This window comes from Microcebus murinus, chromosome 8 (genome assembly GCF_040939455.1).
Source record: "Microcebus murinus isolate Inina chromosome 8, M.murinus_Inina_mat1.0, whole genome shotgun sequence".
Lineage (NCBI taxonomy): Eukaryota > Metazoa > Chordata > Mammalia > Primates > Cheirogaleidae > Microcebus > Microcebus murinus.
The window spans coordinates 74,324,413-74,341,481 of NC_134111.1; the positions used below are offsets into that span (position 1 = coordinate 74,324,413).

Sequence of the window (17,069 nt, forward strand, 5' to 3'; positions counted from 1 at the left end):
GAGCTTAAAAAGTAAAGAAATCCAGGAAATGACAGAGATCCATATTTGGGTGGATGCCGCCATGACCAAGAAAGAACTTTTATATGACGTAGATAAGGGAAAGAAAAGATGGTGTGACAGAAAATTGAAGCTAGAGAAAATCTGCTGAAAACCCACAGAAATCTTGTGGGCATAACTGGATCACTGTAGAATACAGAACACTAACTGGAGCTAAATTATTTAAGTTTCTAAAAAGCAAAATGATCAAAGGTAACATATGAGCTCACTTGTAACAAAAATTTTGTACATAGCATCTTGATTAATTAAAAAAAAAAAAGAAAACTGAAGCTTAGAGAGAGAAAGTGAATTGCCCAGGGCCATGCAGAAAGTAATGGTAGAGTAAGTAATGGTGGAGATAAGATTCAGATGGCATTGGGGAACCTGTGGCCTTGGGACCACATGTGACCTTCTGCATCCTGAGTGTAGCCTTTTGACTAAATCCAAATTTTACAGAACAAATCCTTTTAATAAACAGTAATTTACTATTTGTAAAATATAGATGGTCCCTAAATAATATTATTTCAACTTATGAATTTTCAATGTTATGATGATACCCAACCATTGTTTTTCACTTTCTGTACAATAATCAATAAATTACATGAGATTTAAAAAAAAGTTCATAGAAAAAGAACAAATTATTTTAGAGAAATCTAAATCAGCACTGAGACAAGTGTCATTATTAAAATAATCCTTTTTGTGTATACAAATACATGAATAAGTAACTTCACCCTAAAACCACAGAACGTCTATTTCAAGTTACCTTCTCTAAATTTGTTTATTATCCAATCTAGTTGATCCAGTACACTTCGGAAAGTACCCATATAATTGAGGACTTCTTCTGTTATAGAATTCAGGACCTATAAAATACAAGTGCAAGAGGTACCATATCAATTACAATTTATTCTGTCATATAGGACAAACACAACTAGCAAATCAATCCTTTATGCTAAGGATACTTTATAAAAGGAATACTACATTGGTTAATATCCAGTTCCAAAAGCTTTAAATTAATTTTCAAACGATGAAGAGATATGAGCATTTAAAATAAAAATGATCTATGATAAATGTACTGTGGAACTCAAACTATTGTTTATATTTTTATTATTTTTAGAGTACCAAAATGACATAAAAGTACAATAAAATTGAAGATCCCCAAATCCTGTCCTTCAGCGAAGTACCATTGATATTTAATATTTGCTATAGTAGACAAAGCTAACATTTTCCTACATTTTAATACCTGTCAGTTACAAGTAGGAAATTCAAAGATGGGGTTTCAAAGGTAGATCCTTCTGAGTCAAAACACATGATCCTAAGCACTGTTTAATCCTACTAGTGTGAAGGCTAAAACAAAAATCCTTTACACTTAATGCTCCAGGATAAGGAATAGCATCCTCATTAATGTGGGGGTATAGATTGGCAGGAAATATAATGCTGTTCCCTTTAACATTTTTGAAACTTACGGATTTTACACTGATTCCAGGAAAGAAGCCATTGATGACAACATGAATGGAATCTTGCAGCATGGTGGTTCGAAACCTTTCTAGCAAATCTCTCTTAGAACCCAAACCATAAAGCACAATGTTGAACCCAAGGCTGTTAGGAAAGACAGTATTCATGAAATTAAAGTTTATATCTCTTATTTACAATTTTATTATCAACCAATTTCCTTAAAGTAACCTTACAAAGAATGCAGGAAGAACTGGGATGGTTAAATAACTGAATTATCGATTCCCAAATTATACAAGGTAAGGGCACAATTTCATTATTTGTGTACCAAGTTTATAGTTCCAGCTTCTTCAGCAGCTTTCTCTCCAGTTCCTATTACCATTCAAGTGACAAGATGCCTGGAAGCAAGGGAGACCATTTCCAGTAAAGGGCACTAAACAGTTCTACAGGCTGAAGCAAAGTTTAAATTGATGGATTGAGTTAGAAAGGTAAGCAGGGGCCACATAACAAAGATTTTATTAAGTCATACTAAGATGTTAATTAGACTTTATTCCAAGGGCAATGAGTATTTAAAAAATAACTAACAAGGTGTTCACAGAAAGGTTTTAAGTAGCAAAGTAACATTATCTTTTCAGAAAGATCATAATGAATAGGAAGGAGGAACAAAACTGCCCAAGGTGAAGAACTTAGATGCCATGGGGAAAAATGTAAGGTGTCAAGAGCTTTACAGTAGGTTAACTAATAGGATTTGGAGATGGATTAGATGTGGAGGGTGAGGGAAATGGAATATTTAAGAATGATTCAGTTTTCTGCCATAGGCAACTATATGAATGGGGCGACTGATATTCTGTTCTGCATTAGCAGGGTCAGGTGGAAACAACTGGTTTAAGAGGAGTTCAATTTTATGTATGCTAAATTATTTATAACACATCTAAGTGGAAACGTCCAATATTCATTCAGATATCCAAGTCTGCTGCTGAGGTGTGAGGTCTGGGTTGGAGATAAGAGTTATGAGAGTCATTCATACACAAAAACCAATTGAAGCCAAGAAAGCGAAAGAGATCACCCAGAACACCAAGCACTAGCAGGGGTCCTCAAACTACGGCCTGAGGGCCACATGCAGCCCGGCAAGGACATTTTGCTGCCTGTCCTGCTTAGCAGACGACTTGTCCCGGGGCCATAGTGCCCATGTGTGGAATGTGTGCTGCACTCTCCAATGGCCCTCCAACGGTCTGAGGGACATTGAACTGGTCCCCTGTTTAAAAAGTTTGAGGACTCCTGCACTAGGGGATCAAGCTAAAGTCTAACTCCATGACTGTTTATGAAGGAAATAGTATTTACATGATGCTCTCTGACAATCCAGCATAGCCTAGAAATAGAAGAACAGAAAAGAGATAACCCACAAAGGTTGAAATTAGCAATGTTGAAGCATCAGAAAGAAAGAGGCAAGGGAATTCAGAGAGCTAGCAATTCTGAAGTAGCTGACTATATATAAGGTCTAATCTGGGAAGCAGAGCAAATCAAAGTTATCTGCATTGATACACTGGGAGATGAAGAACTGATGGGCTGGGGGATGGGATTAGAGCAAAGAGCTCCCTTATAAATTTATAATGCACAGACCCATAAACAGTTATCGAGAGAAGCTGAGGTCCTTGCAGGGAAGATAATCATTCCCTTCTCAGCATAACCCTTGGACATATTATTGGCAAAGGAAAACCAGGATCAACTGAGGGCAATTGTGACAATTTCTCTATGTTCTTATTGCTTACCTGCCTTCTTATTTACCCCAGTGACAATGTGTGTGTGTATGTTTATATTAGTATACATTTTAAGCACTTCCTTATGTTAAGATATTTTAAATACAAATATAAAAGCAATTATAGTTTAATGGCTGGGCACACTGGCTCACACTGGTAATCTCAGTGCTTTGAGAGGCCAAGCCAGGAGGATCACTTGAGGCCAGGAGTTTAAGACCAGCCTAGGCAACATAGTGAGACCTGCCTCTAAAAAAATTTTTTTTAATTAAAAAAAAAAGGCAATTATAGTTTAAAAAATACTATTTTAATCACTCTGCTAGGTATTTTAATGGAAAATTAAGGCATCAGAAAAATGATAAAATTGAAAAAAATACTCTAAGAAATAATGTTAAAATGGGCCGGGTGTGGTGGCTCAGGCCTGTAATCCTAGCCAAGGTGGGAGGATAGCTTGAGCTCAGAGAGTTCCAGAACAGCCTGAGTAAGAGCGAGACCCCGTCTCTACTAAAAATAGAAAGAAATTAATTGGCCAACTAAAAATATACAGAAAAAAATTAGCCAGGCATGGTGGCACATGCCTGTAGTCCCAGCTACTTGGGAGACTGAGGCAGGAGGATCCCTTGAGCCCAGGAGTTTGAGGTTGCTGTGAGCTATGATGACACCACTGCACTCTTATCTAGGGCAACAGAGCTAGCTTCTGTCTCAAAAAAAGAAATAATGTTAAAATGGCAAAATGATGTTCACAGAACAAATCTACTCATATATTTCTGAAAGTCTATAGTACATGCATATAAAGGCAATATAACCTTTCATTTAAGAAGCTACGCTGTGGAAAACTGAATGAAAATATAATTGATATATTTATTAACCTTGAAAAATTACATTTTCAAATATTTTTATAAGTAATAATTTTTAATTCTGGGAAGTGCTATTTATTTTTATCAATATCAAGTCTAATAAACTTAAAAACATAAGTTTCTTAAAAACTAAAATTTCTGAGAGGAGTCATACAATGACATTTCTATATTTGAGTCATAAAATAAGGAAAACATCTATTTCTCTAATTATTTTATATATAAACAAGTATATCAAGCTCATTGTGAAAGAAAGTTAAATATGTTAAATTACTTTGATTTAACAAAAAGATTTAACTATTTATTTTATAAGAGTTTATAATAATACTCACTGTAACTGCAGCATCCATTTATGAAATAATTTTTCATATTGTTGATTTAGTTGTTTAAGTTCAGCAGAAAAGGAAGGAGAAACCTTGCTCAATAAGTTATGCAACGTTTGCTTAAAAAAAAGGAAGAGGAGGGGAAAAATTATTCTCAAACCACATACATCAAATCAATCCACATTAAAACTATTTCCAGGCCGGGCGCTGTGGCTCACGCCTGTAATCCTAGCTCTTGGGAGGCCGAGGCGGGCGGATTGCTCCAGGTCAGGAGTTCAAAACCAGCCTGAGCAAGAGCGAGACCTCGGTCTCTACTATAAACAGAAAGAAATTAATTGGCCAACTGATATATATATATATAAAAAAAAAAAAATTAGCCGGGCATAGTGGCGCATGCCTGTAGTCCCAGCTACCCGGGAGGCTGAGGCAGAAGGATCACTCGAGCCCAGGAGTTTGAGGTTGCTGTGAGCTAGGCTGACGCCACGGCACTCACTCTAGCCTGGGCAACAAAGTGAGACTCTGTCTCAAAAAAAAAAAAAAAACTATTTCCGGCCAGGCGCGGTGGCTCACGCCTGTAATCCTAGCACTCTGGGAGGCCGAGGCGGGCGGATTGCTCGAGGTCAGGAGTTCGAAACCAGCCTGAGCAGGAGCGAGACCCCCTCTCTACTATAAATAGAAAGGAATTAATTGGCCAACTAATATACATAGAAAAAACTAGCCGGGCATGGTGGTGCATGCCTGTAGTCCCAGCTACTTGGGAGGCTGAGGCAGCAGGATTGCTTGAGCTCAGGAGTGTGAGGTTGCTGTTAGCTAGGCTGATGCCATGGCACTCACTCTAGCCTGGGCAACAAAGCGAGACTCTGTCTCAAAAATAAATAAATAAATAAAACTATTTCCTTTGAAGTTGATGTTAGAAGATGCTATTGGTGGAAATATTACTTTAATCAAGTTTGGCAATGACTGTATCAACTGAATATACAAAATATTTCAAAAATGATTTTTTTTGTGTGTTTTTTTGTTTTGAGACAGAGTCTCACTGTGTTGCCCGGGCTAGAGTGCCATGGCATCAGCCTAGCTCACAGCAACCTCAAGCTCCTGGGCTCAAGCAGTCCTTCTGCCTCAGCCTCCCAAGTAGCTGGGACTATAGGCATGCGCCACCATGCCCAGCTAATTTTTCCTATATTTATTTTTAGTTGGCCAATTAATTTCTATTGTTAGTAGAGACGGGGTCTCGCTCTTGCTCAGGCTGGTTTCGAACTCCTGACCTCGAGCAATCCGCTCACCTTGGCCTCCCAGAGAGCTAGGATTACAGGCGTGAGTCACTGCACCTGGCCCAGAACCATTTAAATGATTGTAAATTCCAAATTATAAGGCTTTAATTTCTATAATTGTAATTTCATTACTATAAGATGATTAAATCTGCCTCCCAGCTTTAACAATAAATCCAGACAGACTTTTAAAAACCTGTGGATTTAAGGCAGGGTGAGGTGGCTCACACCTGTAATCTTAGCTCTCTGGGAGGCCAAGGCAGGAGGATCATTTGAGGTCAGGAGTTCAATACTAGTCTGAGGAAAACAAGACACTGCATCTACTAAAAACAAAAAATTACCCTGGTATGGTGGCAAGCACCTATAGTCCAGTCCCAGCTACTCAGGAAGCTGAGGCAGGAGGATCTCTTGAGCCCAGGAGTTTGAGGTTGCAGTGAGCTATGATGACACCACTACACTCTTATCTGGGGCAGAAAAAAAAAAAAAAAACCACCAACAAAACAAACCCCACCTATGGATTTGAAAAAAATATAAATGTTTAAGGTAACAGTTAAATATTAATGCTCAGAAAACATTAAAGGTTCTTTATAATTTACTTACGGTTATCATTAGTAAAATAAACTTATATCACTGTTCCTCTTCCAAAATCTATCTCTAACAAATCTTTTATCTTTCATAAGTATGGCTAAGTTTTAAAAACAATAATAAACTCAGGAAGGTACATTGCTCTGAACCCAAAACTTGGAAAGTCATGCTGGTGAACCAAACACAGTTTATGTTTTGAAATGAAAACTCCAACAAAAAGCTGTATATGCACCTTCACCCTGGCATTACCATCTTTTCATGATTCTACCTTTCAAGTAAAGTATCTTTTAATACTGAAGACTAGAGTTGCAGTCAATATTCCAGGCCCTCTGGGATGTACAATGTTTATTTATCTACATATTTAAAGAGAAACAGAACTACTGCTAAGTAAAACTGTTAAGTAGGTAGCTAAAAAAAATCTCTTATCCCAGTAGTGATTTATACTGGATTATCTGAGCATATTCAGACTTCAGTGTTAACTCTGGAATGCTATCTCATCTATGCACTTTCATTTCAAACTTTAATACTCATGGAGAATTGCACTATTGCCCTAAATACTTACCCTCTCTCTGTATCCATACTCTTTGTTACATGACTTTGCAGTTCTTTCCACTAAATGGATAGAGGATAGTTCCCTGCCTTTTGGCTTTGTCTTCAGTCATGCAATTTGCTGTCACTACTAGAATGAGGCAGAAGTGACACTGCCAGTTTTGAACCTAGGCTTTAAGAGATCATTTGTTGTTCCACTCTTTCTGTTATGCCTCTGCCACTGTCATGAGAAGAACATGCCTCAGTAAGCCTGCTGGCCCAATGAGAAAGACAGGCATGGGGTAAATCCTGGAGCAGCCAACCCCCAGCTGACCCGCAGATATGAGAAATAAATGCTTATGGTTACATGCTATTGAGATTGTACTGGTTAGCTATGCTATGTCAATAATCAATGAAAGCCGGGCGCGGTGGCTCACGCCTGTAATCCTAGCTCTTGGGAGGCCGAGGCGGGCGGATTGCTCAAGGTCAGGAGTTCAAAACCAGCCTGAGCGAGACCCCGTCTCTACTATAAATAGAAAGAAATTAATTGGCCAACTGATATATATATAAAAAATTAGCCGGGCATGGTGGCTCATGCCTGTAGTCCCAGCTACTCGGGAGGCTGAGGCAGAAGGATCCCTTGAGCCCAGGACATTGAGGTTGCTGTGAGCTAGGCTGACGCCACGGCACTCACTCTAGCCTGGACAACAAAGAGAGACTCTGTCTCAAAAAAAAAAAAAAAAAAAAAAAAAGCAAAATAATCAATGAAAGGTTTTCCTTTCCCTCATTAACAGGTGTTTCTTTCATCCCCCTATAGATATTTTTGCCCCTAAGTCCTGTGAGGTCCTATTTTGATCCTAGATTCATTTGTCCTTCTCCCATGCTGTTTATATAAAAATATCAACTCTAAGCAAATGTTAGTGCCATCTATTACCTGGAACAACTTGGCTTCTTGACATTTATTTTCAAATAGTTTCTGAACTGAGTCTCAATACCAGTGAGGCAGGTGACAAAAAAACATGAAGTACCATGTTTTTAGGTCACAAAACCTTACCCCATATTCTCCTCTCTCTTTTCCACAGCTCAGAGAGACCCTGTCTCTACTATAAATAGCAAGAAATTAATTGGCCAACTAATATACATAGAAAAAATTAGCCAGGCATGGTGGTACATGCCTATAGTCCCAGCTACTTGGGAGCCTGAGGCAGCAGGATTGCTTGAGCCCAGGAGTTTGAGGTTGCTGTGAGCTAGGCTGATGCCCCAGCATTCACTCTAGCCTGGGCAACAAAGTGAGACTCTGTCTCAAAAAAAAAAAAATTTTACCCAAAGCTCTGTACACTGTAGAAAATTCCCTAAATTCTCATTTACAGAGTATAATAAAATCTTCATGGTCTTTAATCCAGTAATAATCTCTTCTGGAGTTAGATTATCATCCCCATATATTACTGACTGAAATTTTTTCTCACTCAGATGGTTCTATCTCCTTTCTTAGAGAGCTATCAGTCAAAACCACAAGTATAACTATATGGTATTTTTCGTAAAATGAGCTACTGGAACCAAGGTACATAGTAACCTTGTTACCCCATCATGCCAGGCAGGTTTTCCATAATATCATCAAGCAAAATATCCTCTACTTTTTGCAAAATTTGTAACTGAGAAAAAGTCAGGTTGCAATCATTTTTTATGACCAGTGTGAGGTTCAATGAATATGTGAGTTAAATAAATAACAGAGACTAATGGTACATGGGTATCAAGGAACTATGACTCTGATGGTTATTATGGATTGTGAACAAATGATAAATAAGAGGAAAAAAATGTATATAGTATGTCAAAAAATTCTAATCTAGTGAATAATTTACCACTTATATAATAAAATAGATATGTAATAATCACATCACATTAATTTGTCTTTCATTTGATCAGGACAATACTTTTGTTTGTGTACACTTACTCTTCAGATTTGTTGCTTATGTAGTGTACCTTTCAGGACACAGTAAGACAATGTTAGAAGTAACGTTCCTTGCAACATACCTGATCCAGTTTAGCTCTCTTTAGCTTCTGCAATGTTCTATCAGAGGTTAAAACTTTTGAACTGCTATGAGCTTCAAAATATTCTTCTACTAAGTCACTCTGAAAGTAAACAGAGTAAAGTCAGTTATTAGCAATTTCAGATATGTCTTATATAGAAACTAGACAGTGATATTAGTGTAAAATAGGACATGTGACATTACTGGCCAGGTGTGGTAGCTAACATCTGTAATCCTACTTTTTGGGAGGCTGAGGTGGGAGGATTGCTTAAGGCCAGGAGTTTGAGACCAGCCTGAGCAAGAGTGAGACCCTATCTCTACAAAAAATAGAAAAATTAGCCAGGTGTGGTGGTGTAAACCAGTAGTCCCAGCTACTCAAGAGGCTGAGGCAAGAGGACCACTTAAGCCCAGAAATTTGAGGTTACAGTGAGCTGTGATTGTGCCACTGCACTATAGCCTGGATGACAGACCCTGTAAAAGAAGGGAAAGAAAAAGAAAGAAATAGAGAAAGAAAGAGAGAGAAACAACCAATTGAAGTAGTCTGTTCCTAAAAAGAATTCCTTTTTTTTTTTGAGACAGATTCTCACTCTGTTGCCCGGGTTAGAGTGCCGTGGCATCAGCCTAGCTCACAGCTACCCCAGCTCAGGCAATCCTCCTGCCTCAGCCTCCTGAGTAGCTGGGACTACAGGCATGCACTACCATACCTGGCTAATTTTTTCTATATATTTTTAGTTGGCCAATTAATTTCTTTCTATTTTTAGTAGAGACAGGGTCTTACTCTTGCTCAGGCTGGTTTCCAATTCCTGACCTTGAGTGATCCACCCGCCTCGGCCTCCCAGAGTGCTAGGATTACAGATTGAGACACCGAGCCCGGCCAGCTAAAAAGGATTCCTAAGTTACAATATATAATTTCCATTTAGAGTAAAAACAAAACAAACAAAAAAAGATGGTTTTACATATCAGGATCCTTAAATAGCCTTAGCAAATCCTTAAATATTAGTACAGTTGAAGTACTATGAAAATGAGGAAATCAACTGCAAGGTAAAAACAAAAGACTTGCCTACTATTCCAGTAAAATGGTTCACTACTTGCTCTTCTCATTTTGGGGAGGACTAACCTCTAGGGTGGTAAGGAAGGGACAGAAAGCTATTTAAGAAGCAGGCTCCTCTGGGAGGCCAAGGCAGGTCGATTGCTAGAGGTCAGGATTTCAAAACCAGCCTGAGCCAAGAACGAGACCCCAACCCTACTATAAATAGAAAGAAATTAATTGGCCAACTAATATATAGAGAGAGAAAAAAATTAGCTGGGCATGTTGGCGCATGCCTGTAGTCCCAGCTACTCGGGAGGCAGAGGCAGCAGGATTGCTTGAGCACAGGAGTTTGAGGTTGCTGTGAGCTACGCTGACGCCATGGCACTGTAGCTCAGGAAACAGAGTAAGACTCTGTCTCAAAAAAATAAACAAAAAACGGGGGATACAGTGAGAATTCATGCTTCCAATTGTCCAATCAATATTTATTTAAGCCTGGGTACCGTGGCTCACTCTTGTAATTCTAGCACTTTGGGAGACCAAAGCGGGAAGAATGCTTGATGTCAGGAGTTTGAAACCAGCCTGAGCAAAAGCGAGACCCCATCTCTCCCAAAAATAGAAAAAATTAGCCAGGCATGGTGGCCCGCGCCTATAGTCCCAGCTACTTAGGAGGCTGAGGCAGGAGGATGCTTGAGCCCAGGAGTTTGAGGTTGCAGTAAGCTGTGATGATCCCACTGCACTCTATCTGGGCTGAGGAGTGAGACTCTGTCTCAAAAAAAAAAATTATTTAAAAGTTCATTTTTTATACAACTGAATTGAGATGTCACGTTTAGCATATACTATAGTACTGACTCATGGATATGTAGACAAGGCAGAATAGAAAGCCCAGAAATAGAAACAAATATATGTGGAAATTTACGTGTAAGGCTGAGAAAATATAGAAAAGTGTAGAAAAAAAATTACTCTGATTCCTTACATGGATCTCTTCTCTTAGAGTAGTCTACGTTTGAGGTCTTACACAATTTTTCTCTATGGTTTGAGTCTCTTCACTTACTGTTTTATCTCTTTTCATTTTCTTTGAAGGCGTTTCTTTGCAAACAGGAACTGAAACTACTCTATTCTGAGCTTCAGTCTTTCGGCTGAGTATGACTGCATTAGTGTCCTCTTCATATTCCTGTGCAACCCCTTCATCGTCCTCTGAGTTAGAAGCAGAATATTCACTTTCGCTGTCAGAATGAGACCTTGAAACTGTGGAAGGAAAAAAAGCAATTGGGAAAATCTCATAGTTTGACAACAGAGACAAACATTAGTGGGAAATGAAAAGAGTGTGGGCTTCGAAGAAAGAGTCTGAATTCTGGTTTTGTCATTACTTGCTCCTATTTCACCAGAGCTAGTTAATTAATTCTCTGAGCACCAGTTTCCTCATTTAGCAAATGAGACTAATAATGCCTAACTGAATAAACCATTGTAAAGATTACACTGAAATGTATATAAAGTAACTATTAATGTCTGACACACAAGAACCATGGTAGAAACTGTCAGTGATACCTAATACCCTTCTCCTTCCTTCTTCCTTGCTAAAAGAACTCCATTTTTGTAAAATGTAGCAATAAGCCCCACCCTAGAGGATGATCATGATAAGTGTCTTTTCCTTCTGCCATATACTTGTTTTCCAAGCTTCCCTTGCCACTACAGTTGGCTATGTAACCCTTTGACAAATGAGACTTGAGAAGAGTTAGCTGGAAGCTTCTGGGAAAGACTTTCCTCACTTATAGAAGAAAAAAGCCCCTATTTCCACTCATAGCTTAAAGCTGGGAAAGCCTCATTGCAATATGAAGTACCAAACCTACAGATGAAAAATGCTGGTGGCAGAGTAAAAAGACAGGAATAACCTGGGTCCTTAATGATACTGTTGAGTCACTGTATCAACCATGGAATTTGGATCTCTGTGCTTCTTATGATGTGAGATACTTAAATGTCCACGGCTTAAACTGTGGAATTTTCTGTTGCTGCCAACTGAGAACACCATCCCAATATTAATAATACAGCATTCAGTAAATGGTAGCTAACATTATTACTAATACATACACTCTATCCCAGAGTTGATTTCAAGAATTATATTTTTTTTTTTTTTTTTTTTGAGACAGAGTCTCACTTTGTTGCCCAGGCTAGAGTGAGTGCCGTGGCGTCAGCCTAGCTCACAGCAACCTCAAACTCCTGGGCTCGAGTGATCCTTCTGCCTCAGCCTCCCAGGTAGCTGGGACTACAGGCATGCGCCACCATGCCCGGCTAATTTTTTATATATATATCAGTTGGCCAATTAATTTCTTTCTATTTATAGTAGAGACGGGGTCTCGCTCTTGCTCAGGCTGGTTTTGAACTCCTGACCTTGAGCAATCCGCCCGCCTCGGCCTCCCAAGAGCTAGGATTACAGGCGTGAGCCACAGCGCCCGGCCAAGAATTATATTTTTAAACAAACCACAAACCCACCCCCATCACTTCCCAGAAATAAAGCTAGTTTTTTACTTATCAAATAAGGATAAAGCTACTTTAACACTCAACAGTTATGAACTATTTTTAAAAGTTAACTTCCAAAATATGAATGAAGTAACTTTAACCAAGTTGATATATTTATTTTGAAAAATAGATATATTTCAGAGTATTATCCAAAGTCAGCATACAACAAATATAGATACTAAAAAAGAAGAAAAGGCTAGGCACAGTGGCTCACACCTATAATCCTAGCACTTTGAGAGGCCAAGACAGGAAAATCGCTTGAGTCTAGGAGTCTGAGACCAGCCTGGGAAACAAAACGAGACTGTGTCTCTACAAAAATTCAAAAAAAAAATTAGCCAGGCATGATGGTGTGAGTCTATAGTCCTAACTACTCAGGAGCCTGGGGGAGAACAATCACTTAAGTTTGATGTTGCAGTGAGCTACAATGACACCACTGCACTCTAGTCTGCAACAGAGCAAGACCCTTCCTTAAAAAAAAAAAAAAAAAAAGGCTTGGATTTGTAGGAATGCAGGCATATGTAGCTTAGCAGATTAAGGTGTGCACTGACTGCTGCCCATGGTATATGCAAGAAAATGCCTCTACTTTATATTTGTAAGTATACCTCCCTCCATTGTCGGCATATATGCTTCATGGTGATTGACAAGGAAGAGGGAAGCTCACCTTTTCTCTAAAGACGTCTGTTCTTTGGGGTAAGGAGAAAACAAAACATGGGACATATTTGACAGGAAATAATAATCATAATTGTATATATTATCTTATACGGCTTCAGATACCCAGTCATTTAGCATTAATTTTTTTTTTTTTTGGAGACAGAGTGATCTCACTCTGTTGCCCGGGCTAAAGTGCCTTGGCATTGGCCTAGCTCACAGCAACCTCAAACTTCTGGGCTCAAGTGATCCCCTCCTGCCTCAGTCTCCCGAGTAGCTGGGACTACAGGCATGCACCATCATGTCTAGCTAATCTCTTTCTATATATTTTTAGTTGGCCAATTAATTGTTTTTTATTTTTAGTAGAGACAGGGTCTCACTCTTGCTCAGGCTGGTCTTGAACTCCTGAGCTCAAATGATCTGCCCACCTCAGCCTCCCAGAGTGCTAGGATTACAGGTGTGAGCCACCCCGCCTGGTCTTAGCATTATAATTTTTATGGTGATTAAAAATATAGTTTTAACAGCTCTATAAAATTCATACCCTGAAAAGAAATGGGTACAGGATGAAGCCCCAATGTTTGGCTAAATTTAACAATGTTAGCTAATATTACTACTCCCAAGGGGTCAACACCAAGAAAAGGGTTGACATTTTTCTGAAATATAAAGGTCATTCTCACCACTGAGTTTAAGGAAAAACAAACAACCGAAAAGAAATATATAGGTCAACAAGTCATTTGCCCCAAAGTTAAATATCTTAAAATCTGAAACCATTTTTAATTTCCCAGAAGGCAGGACCCATGTCTATTTACTTGACTTTGTATGGCATTTAGTACAACTATGAATATTTAATATTATTTCATTATAAAAATTTCTAAATAAATCAATATAACCACTTCCAAACAAATAAACTAAAAAGCATGTTATTTTATTGGAGAGATGTTTTAATTGACTTCGATATCCATTAATTATAATGTGAAAGACATAGTGCTAAATGTTAGAGTTAAAAAGCATACAGTCCTAGTCCTTAAGGAATCTATACTTTGAGGACATGGACACATCCTTTCTTTCATGAAAAGACATAGCAATAAGTAATCATAATAATTATTACAATAAAAGATAATAATAGCTAATACTTGTTAAGCTCATACCAAGGTCAAGTACTACACTAAGTACTTCTGATATCTTTTATTTCAATTAATCTTCAAAACAACTCTGAGGCTAGTTCCATCATTATACCTATTTCATTTACAAATGAAAAATTGAGGCACAGAGAGATACCAGTAAATGGCAGGTCAAAACCAAGCAGTCTAAGTCTAGAATTTGCATAAGTAACTATTATTGCCCTTTGTTTAGATGTTACTTTTTATAAAATATTCATGTAAAAAGAAATACATACCTATTAATCTTTTTCTTAGACTACGAGGTGTTAACAGAAATTCACTTTTGTCATTGTTCTGTTTAAAAACAAAAAACATAATAGTTAAATAGTTAATAATATAAAAATTAATGACTAATCTGAGTGGAAGAGGTTAGAAAAGAAGAAAAATGTTTTGCTTTCAACAGACTAAATTACACCTAGATGAATCTAATTCCTAGAACTAGAAGATAACAACAATGAGTGTTGGAAAGAAAAATAGAGTCTAACAACAAACAACATAACAAATTCCAAAGGATTCCTAGGGTGACTCTAGAAATTGAATTCCAGACATTCATAAAGTATTGTGTATACTTTTATTATGTAAAGAAAAAACATGAGTATATCAGCCACATGGTATATCAACCACTTTCACCTATGAGATTTGTAGCATTTTTTTTAAAAGGAAATAATGTGCAGTGAAAATGGGCACTTCTATGCATATGGCAATGGACCTTTTAATGTGCTAGAAATTTACTGATATTAAAGTATTACATTCTATGAGGAGGTGAGAAACAGATTTATGTTTTTACTTTCTGCATTTAAAAATTTTTTAAATTTTTATAGAAGTACAAAGTATATTTTCTTCTCACACACTTAACACTATTAAATTTCCAACACATTAAAATGTCCACTGTTATAAAATGTTAATTTTTAGTAGTACTGATAAAAAGATAAAGTACATTGTGTTTGACAATATGAAAATATGCAAAAAACTTAAGTCTATCATCTTGTGATAGGCTGTTGATGCTAGTTACAAATGTCAGTAGAATTTGATTTGGGATATTAAGAATAGTACTATTGGCCGGGCGTGGTGGCTCACGCCTGTAATCCTAGCTCTTGGGAGGCCGAGGCGGGCGGATTGCTCAAGGTCAGGAGTTCAAAACCAGCCTGAGCAAGAGCAAGACCCCGTCTCTACTATAAATAGAAAGAAATTAATTGGCCAACTGATATATATATAAAAAATTAGCCGGGCATGGTGGCGCATGCCTGTAGTCCCAGCTACTCGGGAGGCTGAGGCAGAAGGATCACTCGAGCCCAGGAGTTTGAGGTTGCTGTGAGCTAGGCTGACGCCATGGCACTCACTCTAGCCTGGACAACAAACCGAGACTCTGTCTCAAAAAAAAAAAAAAAAAAAAAAAAAATAGTACTATTATAACTGAGCTGATCCCTTACCAATGGGTTTATAGTGAGTCTCAAATTTTTTGATCAAGATTTTTATATCATGCCATCTTGATCCAGTATACATGTGCATATATATAACTGAAAAAAACTGTGATAAAATGATACTTACAAAATAGAGATTTTTTTTTGAGACAGAGTCTCACTCTGTTGCCCAGGCTAGAGTGCCATGGCATCAGCCTAGCTCACAGCAAACTCAAATTCTTGGGCTCAAGCAATCTTACTGCCTCAGCCTCCCGAGCAGCTAGGACTACAGGCATGCGCCACCATTCCCGGCTAATTTTTTAGCTGTCCAGCTAATTTCTTTCTATTTATTTTTTTTAGTAGAGATGGGGTTTCACTCTTGCTCAGAGCTGGTCTTGAACTCCTGAGCTCAAATGATCTACCTGCCTCCCTCCCAGAGTGCTAGGATTACAGGTATAAGCCACCATGCCAGGCTGCAAAAATAGAGGTTTTAATTCTGTTCTATTTCACTTTTTAAAATGTAGGTTGTATTCTACTAAGTGGCTTCAAGGTTGAGAACTGGGACAATTTGCATGTATATGGCTTAATTCAAGCCTGAGGATTCGGAACATCCATGACAAAATAAGTGTTTTAGAAAATTCTTACTTAAAAAGATAGTATCTTGACAGTTTGATCATTTGGCAAACAGATTACTCCCCAGGGCAAACAGCTTGTTTATGTTATTAAACAACCATTTAGTTATCAAGACATACTTCAGAACCCTCTTTTAACTGTGTCTACCAATGCTAAAGCATCATGCCCCCAACTTTGCCCAATATTAATTAGTTCTCATCTTAAAAACCTTCCTTACAGCATTTGAGCACAGAATCCCTAGGCCCTATACATATTTTCTGTTGAACTTGGTCTTCTAAGACAGTACACTGGCCGGGCACGGTGGCTCCTGCCTGTAATCCTAGCACTCTGGGAGGCTGAGCCGGGCGGATCTCTTGAGGTCAGGAGTTTGAAACCAGCCTGAGCAAGAGCGAGACCCGTCTCTACTATAAATAGAAAGAAATTAATTGGCCAAATAATATATATAGAAAAAATTAGCCGGGCATGGTGGCGCATCCCTGTAGTCCCAGCTACTTGGGAGGCTGAGGCAGCAGCATTGCTTGAGCCCAGGAGTTTGAGGTTGCTGTGAGCTAGGCTGATGCCCCGGCACTCACTCTAAGCCTGGGCAACAAAGCGATACTCTGTCTCGCAAAAAAAAAAAAAAAAAAAAAAGAGAATACACTAAGACTCTGTCACGATGATGTTGTCTCTTATTGCAGTGTGTAGCCTTGTTTGATTAATAGGTTTTCTTATTGTCTTTTTAGAACAGTTGACAATATCTACTCATGGACTGTTAACTGCAACTTGAGAGAGAATGCTCTAATGTATCTAAATTCTTGAATGAATTATGGCGATGAATTTTTTTCTTTTATAGTAATACAATATATAAGACATAATATAGG

General features: G+C 38.1%; 1 protein-coding gene across 2 annotated transcripts in view; it reads right to left on the minus strand.

Moving 5' to 3' along the window:
* Positions 1-17,069, minus strand: part of ORC2 (origin recognition complex subunit 2) — a 50,047-nt gene that overhangs the window by 13,240 nt on the left and 19,738 nt on the right. For both annotated transcript variants that reach the window (XM_076005792.1, XM_012739053.3), the window contains exons 8-13: positions 14,413-14,470; positions 10,906-11,099; positions 8,829-8,927; positions 4,426-4,535; positions 1,500-1,632; positions 800-896 (exon numbers count right to left, since the gene is read on the minus strand). In XM_076005792.1, coding sequence (XP_075861907.1) covers positions 800-896; positions 1,500-1,632; positions 4,426-4,535; positions 8,829-8,927; positions 10,906-11,099; positions 14,413-14,470 — 691 coding nt within the window. The remainder of the gene's footprint in view (positions 1-799; positions 897-1,499; positions 1,633-4,425; positions 4,536-8,828; positions 8,928-10,905; positions 11,100-14,412; positions 14,471-17,069) is intronic.